The sequence below is a fragment of the Nicotiana attenuata genome, unplaced genomic scaffold (genome assembly GCF_001879085.1).
Source record: "Nicotiana attenuata strain UT unplaced genomic scaffold, NIATTr2, whole genome shotgun sequence".
Classification (NCBI taxonomy): Eukaryota; Viridiplantae; Streptophyta; class Magnoliopsida; order Solanales; family Solanaceae; genus Nicotiana; species Nicotiana attenuata.
The window spans coordinates 132,020-145,868 of record NW_017671122.1 but is presented as its reverse complement, the minus strand read 5'-3'; the positions used below and the strand labels follow the sequence as shown (position 1 = coordinate 145,868).

The following is a 13,849-nucleotide window of genomic DNA, read 5'->3' as shown; positions in this document are numbered from 1 at the left end:
CATTGGCTCGAATTGTGATACGAATATTGAAAGTATATGAAATGACTTGAATCTGTGGAGCGTTGGCTCAATATGGTAGAGTGGATTATAAGATAAGAAAAGTAAGAAAGAGAAAGCGTTGTTGATTATTCCCTTGCCGGGACGTTTGGTTGAACTTGTTGGTTTTTTTCCCTTGCTGGGATTTTTGTCAAATATTCGCTTATTTTTTTTATGCCTCTTAATCGTGACTGTTGTTTGGGGAGTCAGACTGTTAAATGATGTGGATCGGGTTGCGCGCCGCAACAAAGATATTGAGGATCGGTTGCACGCCGCAACAATAATATGTGAGGATCGGGTTGCGCGCCGCAACAATGATACATGATAAATGATGTGGGTCGGGTTGCGCGCCGCAAAAGTGGTATTTTTGGATCGGGTTGCACGCCGCACAGTGGTATTTGTGGATCGGGTTGCACGCCGCAACAATGGTAAATTGTGGACCGGGTTGCACGCCGCAATAATTATTGATACCATTGTTTATATTGAGTATTGTTTTCCTTGTTCATTTTGAATCTAAGCTGCTTTAGTTTGTTACTCGGAATTACTGTTACTATTGTTATCTCCCCACAGCATGTTTCCCCCTCCCATATTGCTAGTTGTTTGGTATTTTGTTTCCGCTGTATATTTATAACTGCACAGGTTTATGTGGTGTCCGGTCTAGCCTCGTCACTACTTCGCTGGGGTTAGGCTAGACAATTACCAGCACATGGGGTCGGTTGTGCTGATGCTACGCTTCTGTGCATTTTTGCACAGGTCCAGGTTCTGAGGAGCAGCAGCAACATTAGTACGGGAGCAGGCTTTCATTATCACGAGACCGAGGTAGCCTTGCAGGCTTTCAGTTCCACCTTACATACTCGGTACATTATTCGTACTGACGTCCTTTTGTTGGGGACGCTGCATTCATGCCTGCAAGTATAGACAATCAGTTTGACGAGCCCTCATAGTAGACGAGGTTAGCATTCATCAAAGGATCGGTAAGACTCCACCTCATTCGGAGTGCAGCCGAGTCTATACGTCATTGTGTCAGAGTTTTGCTGCAGACTAATGGGTAGGGCGGTACCCTGTCCCATTTGATATGAAATAATCTTAGAGGCTTTGTAGACACAGGTTTATTATGTACAGTATATCAGAGGCCTTTGACGGCCCATATGTATTCATGTTTTAAAAACGATAGTTTATTGAAACAGTGTTGCCCACTTATAGTTATACATTACGAGTTGTGGCCATGTTGGCCCATGATGGTCATAGAAAAAAAAGAGTTGCAGATTGGTTCGCTCGGGCCAGTGCGGCACCGGGTGCCAGCCACGCCTCCCCAGGTTCGGGGCGTGACAGAAAGAACTTCTGAGTTTTAGGACATTGAACAAAGAACCCACCAACTGAGTTGTAGCGTATTTCAGGGTTTTCTTTTGTTTAAGACAGAAGCTCGGGCAGAGAGAAATGTTCTTTGTCCATCACATGCCCTATTTTTTCACCCTCCCCACATACTTTCCATCAATAAAGTGACCCCCATGATGAAAAACAACACTAATATATTCGTCCATGTGACTCGGTATTGAGAATGACAAAAGAAAACCAGTCAATATTCTCTGACCTTTTCAATTTTCTAGAGAAAAAAATCCTAATCTAATAGCACCATAACAGACATATAACAATAAAATACAAAAATAAATAATCTAAACATACCTTTATGCAATAATCGAAGCCACTTCATAGCTGACGCCCCTTTTCACAAAAACTCCACTGTCAAAATCCTAGGACGACCTTCCTTCAGGTGATAAATCTTGAACCAATAATCAATTCGAACAAACCACAACTAATCCTACTTAGTAAATGAAAGAAATGTTGAATTTTGGAACAAAAATGCCGATTGAACCAAGCTTAATCAAAGAGATGAAGATGGTTGGAATTCGGTGAGAGAGAGAGGGAGAGTTAGACCGAAGAAACAATGGAAATTAACCTTTATGTTTTATGTTTTTAATTAGATGCCTTTTAATTATTTATTTCTTATTGGTTATCCACGTGTCACCTTCTTATTCGTTCTTATAATAGACACTGGAGGTGTAACACACGCGACGGGAGCTGGTGAGGTCGGGTGTTTATTGAGTTTACTTTTTAGTCATGTGAAACGTTTAAATGAAAAAGGCCTCAGTTGATGTGTTCAAATGATTGTTGGGGACAACTTAAAGGGGCGCTTTATGCATTTCGTCGATTAGATCCCGTATCTTATCTTACCATGCATCCTCCATACCCTTTATTCAAATAATTTCCTCACATATAAAATGATCTTATTAAGTAAAGTTAAAATTAAAAGTAAAACCATTATAAAAAATATTTAAACGAAAAAGCTTAAAAAGAGTAGCTAGAGAAGCAGCGCAACCCTAGTTCATCTGTTCATGTAACCTTGTAGGTGTTAACATCAATCGTCTACATCTTCTAATTAATACACAGGACCAAGAGCATGGCTCACGCCTCACAATTTAACAATAAAATGATAACTGAACTCATATTTTCATATTATTCACGTGGAAATATATAGGGGAAAGAGACGGCTGTAGTGTGGGACTCTTCTGCCTCCTTTTTAGATCACTATCACCACCCGAGATATTATAGCAGGATTCCGTGGAAAACATTTCAAACATGTTAAAATGATTTTTTCTATAAAAAATTGTAATTTTTGGTTCATTGATAACGAAGTTGATGTGTGAATTCATATCGACCATTAATAAAATATAATTATCCGTGTAGTATGATTGAACCTCATTTCTTATTACGTCTAAAGAAGTAAAATTTCACCAGTATATTAACAATATAAGCTCCACACTACAACTGCTGATCAGAGCACAAGACATCAGAAATATGGCTTGGGAATCCAACAATATCATCACAAGTGTTAAACAACTTACGGAGACGCCGAATCTGATGAAAGCAGTATTGCCTTGTTACTATGCTCACCCTAATAGCCCCATTCACTCCCCGGCCTTTGACAGTAGTAGTACTGATGCAGATTCAATCCCTATCGTTGATTTTTCCCTCCTTTCTTCAGAAGATCCTGATCAACACTCCAATGCCATACAGAACCTTGGACGAGCCTGTGAAGACTGGGGTTTTTTCATGGTACGTAAGTATAATAATAAAGTAGTAGCTAATTAGCTAGCATGGTTTTATTAAACTTCAACTTAAGATTCTTAGGTGCTAGCGCGCTATTGTATTAGTTGCAAGTATAGACAATTGTAGGTCTAGCTCTTATTTTTGATTCTGCGTATTTTACTATATCTGTGTTTTCTTCGAACCACACACACATATATTTGAAATAAAAGTATAGATATATTAGTAGATATAGTTTTGTCTAATAATTGTCATGCGGATGTAGGTGGTGAACCATGGAATAGCAGAAAGTTTGATGAAGGAGATGATTGAGGTGACAAATGAGTTTTTCGAGATGGCGGAGGAGGAGAAGAGTCGGTACATAGGGCAACAAGTATTTGATCCTATAAAGTATGGCACCAGTTTTAATTATACGTCAAAGGAGACAATATGTTACTGGAGAGATTACCTTAAACTCTCTGTTCATCCTCACTTTCACTCCCCTCATCAACCCAAGCATTTCAGGTTCTTTCATTGTCTCGTGATAAATTATATATGCAGAAGATTACTTTATTATGACAGAAAAATCTAAAGAGGTCTACCTATAGCCTATTGGCTTTCACATATTTAACATGATACGTCACATTCACTCACCAAAAGTTTACAAGGTATAATGAAAAGAAAGCTAGTTAGCTTGAAACCTGAAAAAGCAATGTTCAAATTCATAGTACCGCTTTTTCCTTTGGCTAGTGGGGATAATGAATGATCATTTGATGTACGTAAATAAAGAAAGAAAGAAATTAATAATGATGACATTTTAAATGAGAAACAACGAAGAAGTTGAATTATAAATTGCTCATTTAGCTTTTATGACTTCAAACTGTTTTGCTTCTCTCTAATTGAAGGATTTCTTGAAGAGTTATATTTCAAGTCTCAAGTTAATTAAATAAAATAACTCATGCATGTCGGTCGATAGGATAGTTTGGGTGTCCTTTATTTACCTTAACGTATACAGCTAGCAGATTGTACATTCTATACATTAAAGATTGCATACACTTGTTTCCTCTAAAATATAGTAGCATGTCTCATTAAAATAAATTTGGAAAAGCCAATACTTGTACAACAAGAGAATCGTCCTATCGAAATTATTACTTCAAAAAATCCCGATTTGAAATTTGGCCATGAGAGGTCACAAATCATGCTAAAAGAAAATGGTCGATTTCATGTCTAAGGTGGGTTCAGTGAATTCATCTGTCAACAGGTCACTCGTGTCTGAGGTTGGCCTGTGCACATCTGTGTGGCTATTTAAGCTTCTCATTAAGTGTAAAATAAAAATTTATGTTATAATATTATTTTCAAATTTATAAAATTGTCATTTTTTTCTAGAACAGACTAAAAATAATATTTAAAAGAAATACATATGTTTCATCTAACTCAATTATATTAATGACTTATTTATCTAAAGAATAATTTTCATATTTTCTAATTCAAATTTTTATAAATTTTCAATTCTTCTCCTTTTTTTGAAGGAGAACAATGTGCAAATTAGAGTGTGGTGCCTTTTGTTTAGTTCATTTTTTTTTCTATAAAGCTCATTTATTCGTCATGAAAATAAGCTTCGTTTCCCTTATTTTTTAAATTTTTGCTTTGTCGTTTCATTTTACAGAGAGGTTTTAAGGGAGTATTGTGAGAAATGCAGAAAAGTGACAAGAACGCTACTCTCAGGAATATCAGAAAGCTTAGGACTGGAACACGAGTTGATGAAAAAATCCCTGGATCTGGACTCGGGTTTCGAAGTGTTTGTTGCAAATTACTATCCAGCATGTCCCCAGCCCGAACTTGTAGTGGGCCTTCCACCCCATTCAGACTTTGGGCTTTTGACCCTTCTCATACAAAATGAAGTTGGAGGTTTACAACTACAACGCAATGGAAAATGGATCAACATCAATCCCATTCCCAACTCTATTTTGGTTAACACTGCTGATCACCTTGAGGTATAAAATATTCTGTAATATTACTCATTTTATCCTTCATTATTTGATACTTTGAATTTTGAAATAATGGTTAAATTTTCATTTTTTTTTTTTTGGCTAGTTTTATCACATGTTTATGGTAGTTTTAGTGACGAATTTGTCTATTTCTAATTTTACACTAAACATTGGTCAAAATAGTTCTTGAAAAACTTTGCGAAGAAAAATCAAGTGATCATAGTTTCATACTTTCATTTTCTTGTAACATTTACTATGTACAATTTCAACACTGTTGTGACTATGTGCTTTCCTTGGGCCGAGGGTCTATCGAAAACAGTCTATCTGTCTTCACAATACACTATCCTCCCCAGACCTCACTTGTCCACTTTGTGGGAATACACTGAATTTGTTGTTACTATATGCAACCTGATTTCTTTTTGTGGCATGGACAGATATTTACAAATGGAAAATACAAGAGTGTATTGCACAGAGCAGTAGTGAAGAAAGTAGCAAGGATATCAATAGGAATTGCAAATAGCCCAGCTATAAATGCCACAGTGAGCCCAGCTGCTTCACCTTTAATCCAAAATGAAAGATTTCCACCACTCTATTTTCCAACCAAATACAGTGAATATGTGGAGATGCAACAGACTAATCCGCTCAACGGAAAATCGTGTCTAGATCGAATCAAGATTAATTCACCACCACTTTGATTTTGTTAAACACAGTATGCTATTGCTGGCAAAATTACACGGTTATTTTGAAATTTTTCTCTTGTTAATTGACATGTAATAATGTTTCTCGTGGCAAATTGCCTTTGGTTTACTTTACAAGCTATACTCCAAATTGCCCCTTATGTAACTGGATATGAGTTATTGGTCTTTATGGATAGATGAGGACTGAGGAGAACTTTTACTTAATTATGTCTTACATAATAGATTACTATAAGTTCTGTGGATTGAAGCATTCTATTTGTTTGACAAGTGGATTTTGTTTAATTTACCCCAAAAAAGAAGTAATCAAAATTCCTTAATAACACGAGTGGGCAAATTCATCTTTGGAAGGTTTTACGATGGATAGGAGCAGAATTTGTGAACTTTATCCAGGGGTTATAGATTTTACAAACAGATTGGACAAAATATAAACCACAATTATCTGACTTATTAAAGAAAACGTTTGCGTTATTGCCCTTCCTTTTTATTTCTATTCCTATACTATAAGTGAGGATAAGAAGGCATGTGATGGTCAACATGTCTGCTTCACCATAGGGGTATTTTTGTCATTTCAGGTGTTGTTTGACACGTTCACCCTATCTCCGCTTCTCAATTCTATCATGTTACATGAAGCTGCTTTAATTAATAGTTTCTCATCTATTCAGTTTGTGTATCTATCTATATATACTCATGGGTTTTGAAAGTTTCCACCTACTTTTTGCGCTTTGATTCTTCTTTCTGGAAGGTAATTCAAATAAAATTGGCAAGTAACGAGTAGATCATTTTTGTACAGAGTCCTGTTTATAGAGTTTACATTTCCCTCTGTTTCTACATGTTGTGTATCTACCTTATCAAGGTAATGCCATCCCCGCCATAACCAAAGTGATGATGAATGCTTCTATTGCTTTTACAAATGGCCACTTTCCAATATATCAGATTAAATGGAAAAAATGCAAGTGATTCCGGGGTGATAAAATGTGAAATGAAGCTTAAATTGATGTTCTTAGAAGCTACATGTAGGTGATGCTGACTTAGTATATATTTATATACGTTATGAATTCTCAAATATGTATATAGTTCTAGCTGAATGCAGTGGTTTGACCTGCACCCTCTTCCAACCATCTAGATCCCTGCCTGTCTAATGCTGATTTATTGTCATCTATTGCTAACTTTCCTTCGATTATCCTCCTAATTTAAATCAAGACACAAACTCTATTTTGCTTTGATGGCTGATTAATTATTAGAAGCAGCTTTGAATAGTGTTCATACATTTGGCATTTGTAGACAAACAGTCTTAAGATCTGTGATTTTAAAGAAAATTTTAGAGCAAAGGCAGAGAAGAGATATATTAGATCATGCCTGAAGGATTTGGAAAGAGTAACCATTCAATAACATCTGATAGATTTAGGAGAAAGGGTTAGCGTTTAATAAATTCTCAACGTTATAAGAAGAATCATATAACAGTTTCCTATTTTGCTAATCATAAAATTTCTGTTCTGAGGTGTATTGAATTTAGATGCTTAATTTCTGGAATGAATGTTTGTAATGACACTGTATTATTTCAGGCTTTGTATCATGCTCTTCTGATGAACTATGTAACTATTAGAAAACTTCAAAGTAAACTAGAAGGAGAAACAAATCAAACGACTGTGAAGAAGCTAATAGATAAAATGACACAAGATGGCTTTGGTGATACTAACAGCAACACCTGACATTCTTTTATGTACACCTTCTGTTAAATCTATGGAAGGATGTGCCATGTAAAATTTACATGCTTCCAACAATTTTATATTTTAGCGGTGCAGCTAAACAACCTGATACAGCAGTATCATGTTGAAGATCGGCATTAAAAGGAAGAGAAAATTTTGGACACAGTTGGATTGAAACAGGCACATTGAAGGATAGTACATATAAACTTACAGAGCTTAGAAAATAAGAATCTTCTTGCCACATTAACACAAAAATAATATACTGTTATCCAAATGTGCTACACGTTTTTTGGGAATTTTTTTTAATGCTTTAGTACCTAAAATAAAGCAATTGGTGTAAATTGCTATTTATGGTTCATACTTATACTGTTTGTTGGTTCTTCTGGTAGAGCTTAATGTTTGCACATTCTGCACCATCTTAATTTAGAACTAGATTACCCTTGTTATGGAGAAATTTAAGATTTAGAGGGTTAATTGATGCTCATTGGATTCGATTTTTCTATGTAGTTTAACCCTTAACAAAAATGTTTATATCTGGTGAATGTTTTGTCAGCCTTGAATAACATCTATAGTTTAAGAGAAATTTTAATGACAGGGAATAGGAAAATCCAAGATATCAGTAATCTTTCACACTTTTGCTGCCACTTTGAACTTAGTGTAAATCCAACCCATGCATTATGGGCTTGGCATCGTCATTAGGACATTTATCATGAAAACACTCATGGTAATCAAATATACATTGTACGACAACCTCAATCTTGCGCTGTACAACAACCTCAAAGGTGATTGTGGACAAATAAATCTTTAATAGAATTATTCAACAAAGTGAAAAAGTAATCGAGTTTATAGACCAATAACTCTGATTATGATATAAGGTGTTGTATAGGTGTCCAAAGTTGCTATAATCTTCTCCAAAAGCTAGATAGTAACTGGGACAACAAGTGACTTAGAAGATGACACGGAGGACAAAAACAACATAGCAAAATGCCCTGCTTTGTGTGAAATGTTGTCGAGGCAACATGTCTTGACCAAGATAATTGGCAGAGGAGAGGACTTTCTATTTGTACCAGCTGTTACCTGTGTGAAAACCGACAAAGAATCCATCAGCCATTTAAACTTTTTTGATGTTGACTGCGTTATGCCACACAATATTAAATGCTTACTTTCAGATTGGCAAGCACAAAGAATTGATAAAGCATTCTTCTATTGTAAAATAAAAATGTATACAAAAGTTATGTTTGTAGAACACGCAAACCTACCAAAAGCTATTGAAACGCTCAACAAAAGAAGAGCATATTTAATATCCTTTATTAAATTACCACATATATCAACTGGTACATGACGTTATATGTGCATTTCCAATGTCGGCTTGGTTGAAAATATTTATTGTACTCCACATATATAGTCTATCTACTATAAAAGAGGTGATCTGTGTATTGTAAGGTTTACCGTTCTTGCAATGGAAGCAACATCTCTAAGAATAAGTCTTATTATTATCTCACTTTGTTGATTGGTATGAGATACCAAGCCAGAAGAAGGAATATATCATTTTCCTTGAACAATTTAGGCTCCTACAGATTTGATGAAGTAGGAAAAAAAATTAATTTCCACAACTATATATTGGATACTATTGGAAACAATTGCGATATTGGGCCCGTGCTTAGCACGGGCGATTCCCCACTAGTAATTATATAATGGAGTGCACAAACACTTGTCATTCAATAAAGAAATTTTTACCTCCTATAGCAAAGGTTAACACCTTATTTATTTTAAATAAATACCATTTAAAAAAATTATATTCTATAGATACCTTTTAATGTTTATAGCAAAATATCTAATTTTGGTTACCTCTTACCCCTAAGCCACTAAATATGCTATTCAGTTACACTATTTTCTTTCTCTCTCTACTTTGATACATGTCATTCTCCTCCCCCATTCCTTGAAAACACGATGCTCAATCTCAAAATTCCTCTCACTCACATCACCTACCATTAGTCACCCTTCCCAAATTTCAATTTGTCCAGAACCCACGCTCTCTTCTCTCTACTTCGCTAGGGTTTCGATACACAGTTCCCATTTTTCGACTCACTCTAAATCATCTCGATCCAGTAGTATTCCATCTAGGGTTTCGTCAATCTCGATCTGAAAATGGCATCTTCAGCGGCAGTTTCGGCGCCCCTTGCTGCTCCTTCATCTAAAACCGAGACAAATTCCTCTCACCCATCTCAAAATTTCTGTTAATATATTTCAATGTATTTTCAACGTATCACGCTGTATTTTCATGTATTTTATTGTATTCATTGTCTTTTTTTTCATTGTATTCAATGTATCTCGCTATATTTCATGTATTTCATTGTATTTAATGTCTTTTTTTTCATTGTATTTCAATGTATCCCGCTGTATTCTATGTATTTCATTGTATTCACTGTCTCGCTATATGTCATGAATGTATTCATATGTTTTTTTTAATTAATATAATTTTTGTATTCAGATGTATTATATAATTTCTCTGAAGATTGCTATGTTTTTGGGGGTATTTTTCGGTTGAGAATCTTTTTTATAACTGGAAATACAAAAATTGTGTGTTATAATTGAGTTTGTTGAGTTATATTAGGAGTCTATTATGTTAATTGATTCACTTTGCGTTTGAAAAAAGTGTAATCCCCTGTTTCACGTCGTGAATACAGTCGAATACAATAATATGTCCAGCTGTAATCCCATGTTTCATGCCATGAATACGGTCGAATACACTCAAATACAACAACTGATTAGCTGGACTTCCCTGATTCACGCCTATTTTTGCTACTGAATTCATGAATACAGTAGCTTAAATACATCTAATACATCTTATAGCAACAGAAAACGTATCTACAATCCGTAATATAGCAAATAGTATCTATAGATAGCTAATTACCACTAAAACATAGTGCTTTATAAAAATTTCTCTTCAATAAAATGTTTTCCACAACTTCTGTTGCTACTTTGACACATAAAACAAAAAAGAAATATATCTTGATAAATGACAATCAAATGCAGACAGCAAATATTATCATCATCTGTTTCAAGAATTTTCAGCAACTACGCACGCAGCAATCATCACTTGGGCTTATCTCCACCCAGTAACAGAGATGGAAACCACAGCTGCTCCACTGCTTCAACCACCCAACATCAAACAATTAGCTGATTCACCTGATCTCCACTTCATACCTTCTAATTACGTTCACTCATCAAATGATCCTGCTGACTCCTCTGCCACAGACCCTGGTGAGTTAAACTCAATTCCCGTCATTGATTTTTCTCAACTCACTTCGGGTGATCCTCATCGACGTTCCATAGCCATCCACCACCTCAGCAAAGCTTGTCAAGATTGGGGCTTTTTCATGGTACATATTATGAATTATGAGACTGACTTGTCTTATGGTAATCTTAGTAGCTCAGTTGGTTGCCTACCTAAACTTTTACCGTATTGGTGAGGGTTCAATTCCCTACCTTGTATTCCCCTTTTCCTACCCCCGTGATTAAAAGAAAATGGTTGTTGTAAACTGTTTTATGATAGAGAATATTTAACAAGAATTAACCTAAATAGCCGATTCACCCAACTACTTAAACTAAAAATAATATAATATATGTATAATCATGTATATAACCGTGTATATTCAGTGTATAATCTATGTATACTTGCTAGAAAAAGTAAACAGTGAATCTAGCCTATTTGTGTAAAGATCCCAATATTTAATTGGGTGTGCAAAGTGCAGGTAGTGAACCATGGCATACCAGAAAATTTGATGAAGGCTGTGATTGATAGCACACATGAATTTTTCAACTTACCAGAGGAAGATAAGCGGGAGTATGCTGGGAAACAGGTGTTGGATCCTATTAGATGTGGGACAAGTTTTAATGCCTCTAAAGAAAATGTCTTCTTCTGGAGAGACTATCTCAAGGTCTTTGTCCATCCTCATTTTTACTCCCCCACCAAACCCCAAGGCTACAGGTATCCACCTATTCATTTTAATACTATTTGAATTGTCCAAATTTAGAGAATGAATATAATATCAGAAGCTCTTACCTTACTAGTACAACATAGTGTTTGTCAATTGGATTCAACTTATTACTAGTATAAGAACTACTTTTTTGATCATGATACTAGTACAACAACAACAACATATCCAATATTATCCCACACCGTGGTTGAGAATGATACTAGTATAAGAACTATTACACTGTTAATGTGATATAGCGGGTAATATGTCTTATGTTCCAGTTACTAATCCAACTTATGCATGATCTATGTTGCGCTGAGTCTCCAAAATGTTGTAGCTCCCGTGTCGGATCCTTCAAAAATACACTACTTTTGAAGGATCCGACACGCACCCAATGATACTTCTGGAGAGTCCGAACAAGATAGTGCATGATTACCTTTAATTATCTTTATTGACCTGATAGTGTCAATTTAATAGGGATATTATATCGGAGTATTGTGAGAAAATACGGGAAGTGGCAAAAAAGTTATTAGGAGGTATATCAGAAAGCCTGGGGCTTGAAGAAAATTTCTTGGACAAAGCTCTAGACTTGAAGTCAGGCCTTCAAATCTTTGTTGGAAATTACTATCCAAGTTGTCCTCAACCTGAACTTACAATGGGGATGCCACCTCATTCAGATCATGGCCTTTTAACACTTCTAATTCAGAACCAAGTTTCAGGTCTCCAAGTTCAGTATCAAGGCAAATGGATTAATGTCAATGCCCTTCCTAATTCTCTTCTGGTAAACAGCGGCGACCATCTTGAGGTAAATTAAATCCCTTTATAGTGGTTTATTAATAACAAGTTACTTTGAGGCTCAAAATATGATGATTAATGAAATGTACTTTATCATGTTAGATATTCAGTAATGGAAAGTACAAGAGCAATATGCATAGAGCAGTGGTGAACAACAAAGTAACAAGGATATCAATAGCCACAGCTCATGGTCCATCACTGGAAACGATTGTAAGTCCAGCTTCTCCATTGATAGAAAAGGAAAACAGCCCAGCAGCTTATATTCCGATGAAGTATAGGGATTACTTGGAGTTGCAACAGAGCAATCAACTTGATGGAAAGTCCTGCTTGGAAAGACTCAAGATTTCAAGGAACTGAGTGTTTTTTCCCTTTCTTTTTCTTGGGAACTGACCTCTTGTTTCCAAGTGTTTGATGAGATTCTTCTCATATAGATAATAGAGAACAAAGCAGGACTAATGGAACAATAAAAGGGGTAGCTTGGTGCACTATGTGAGGAGTTCGGCAAGGATCGGGTCACATTGGTTCTAATGTAAAAATAATGGTATAAATTCAAACTGATATACTATAGTGTAAATTGTGATCTTTTAATCAGTAAACATTTAGTACGATCGACACATTCTTTTGTAGCGGACTCAACTGAATTTATGGCTTTATGGCTTTCGACTCGACATATATATAGTATCAGGGGCGTATCTAGGCCTAAGGGTATGGGTTCACATGAACCCATACTTCTCACCCTAAACCATGTATAATTATGTTATATTTTTTCAAAATTACTTAAATATATGTGAGTGCACCCATGCTCAAAGACTCATATGGTGCAATAATTATTGGGTGCACCTCTACGAGTAAAATTGGTGGTTCAAATCCCACTTCAGACGGACTTATTTTCGGCACAGGGCATTGATATATACGTGAAAATCACCAAAAATTTTAAAACTGGCATTGATATATAATTTTTAAAATGTAGTGATCGAGTTCATGGTAAGAGACTAAAGTAAAACACGTGATTCTAGATCCACCTCTTCACACTAGTGCACCCATCCTCTTGAAATCCTGGATCCGCCTCTGTATAGTATGTCAAAAAATTAAATATATACACACATGACTACAATTAGAAATCCATCAGTACCACTACTGATTAGACTCTATATGACGGGGGTTTTCCTACGTGTTTAACAACCAAGTGAATAAAAGAGAAGCCCGAGGCACTAAGCTTCCGCTATGCGCGAGGTCCGGGGAAGAGCCGGATCACAAAGGTCTATTGTACGCAGCCTTACCCTGCATTTCTGCAAGAGGCTGTTTCCACGGTTCGAACCCGTGAATGTATAGTCAAATGTCATTTTCAGATAGGACTGATGCTAGTAAAGTGGATCATTACATAACTCCATCTCTCCATATATGTCAAAGTTGATGACTCGTACTGATGTTGAAGGTTGCTTCTCTAAACTTTCTTTGTGTTATTTATTTATTCATTTATTTCTCTTTCTCGCTCTGGATACCACAATTTGTTAGGGTGCGAATAGCGAAATAGGTGAGTTCTGACTCATCTGAGTTGGATA

The 13,849-nt window shown here is 35.8% G+C and overlaps 2 protein-coding genes across 2 annotated transcripts; both read left to right on the top strand.

The window, feature by feature from the left end:
- Positions 1–2,756: 2,756 nt before the first annotated feature.
- Positions 2,757–6,048, top strand: LOC109206077 (protein DMR6-LIKE OXYGENASE 2-like). The gene is made up of 4 exons (XM_019368846.1): positions 2,757–3,150; positions 3,407–3,645; positions 4,787–5,114; positions 5,543–6,048. Exons 1-4 carry the CDS (start codon positions 2,893–2,895, stop codon positions 5,801–5,803), a joined length of 1,086 nt encoding a protein of 361 aa, XP_019224391.1. The 5' UTR covers positions 2,757–2,892; the 3' UTR covers positions 5,804–6,048.
- A 4,433-nt stretch (positions 6,049–10,481) lies between these two features.
- On the top strand, positions 10,482–12,913 carry LOC109206076 (protein DMR6-LIKE OXYGENASE 2-like). Its single transcript, XM_019368844.1, has 4 exons — positions 10,482–10,895; positions 11,268–11,503; positions 11,970–12,297; positions 12,390–12,913. Exons 1-4 carry the CDS (start codon positions 10,641–10,643, stop codon positions 12,642–12,644), a joined length of 1,074 nt encoding a protein of 357 aa, XP_019224389.1. The 5' UTR covers positions 10,482–10,640; the 3' UTR covers positions 12,645–12,913.
- Positions 12,914–13,849: the final 936 nt, after the last annotated feature.

What these genes read in the sequence shown, in the direction of transcription:
- LOC109206077 (XM_019368846.1), top strand. Translation starts at nt 2,893, where the DNA reads ATGGCTTGGGAATCCAACAATATCATCACAAGTGTTAAACAACTTACG. An exon ending in CATCAACCCAAGCATTTCAG is followed by an intron (nt 3,646 to 4,786) that starts GTTCTTTCATTG and finishes TTCATTTTACAG; the next exon opens with AGAGGTTTTAAGGGAGTATT. An exon ending in ACACTGCTGATCACCTTGAG is followed by an intron (nt 5,115 to 5,542) that starts GTATAAAATATT and finishes TGGCATGGACAG; the next exon opens with ATATTTACAAATGGAAAATA.
- LOC109206076 (XM_019368844.1), top strand. Translation starts at nt 10,641, where the DNA reads ATGGAAACCACAGCTGCTCCACTGCTTCAACCACCCAACATCAAACAA. An exon ending in AAGATTGGGGCTTTTTCATG is followed by an intron (nt 10,896 to 11,267) that starts GTACATATTATG and finishes TGCAAAGTGCAG; the next exon opens with GTAGTGAACCATGGCATACC. An exon ending in ACAGCGGCGACCATCTTGAG is followed by an intron (nt 12,298 to 12,389) that starts GTAAATTAAATC and finishes TTATCATGTTAG; the next exon opens with ATATTCAGTAATGGAAAGTA.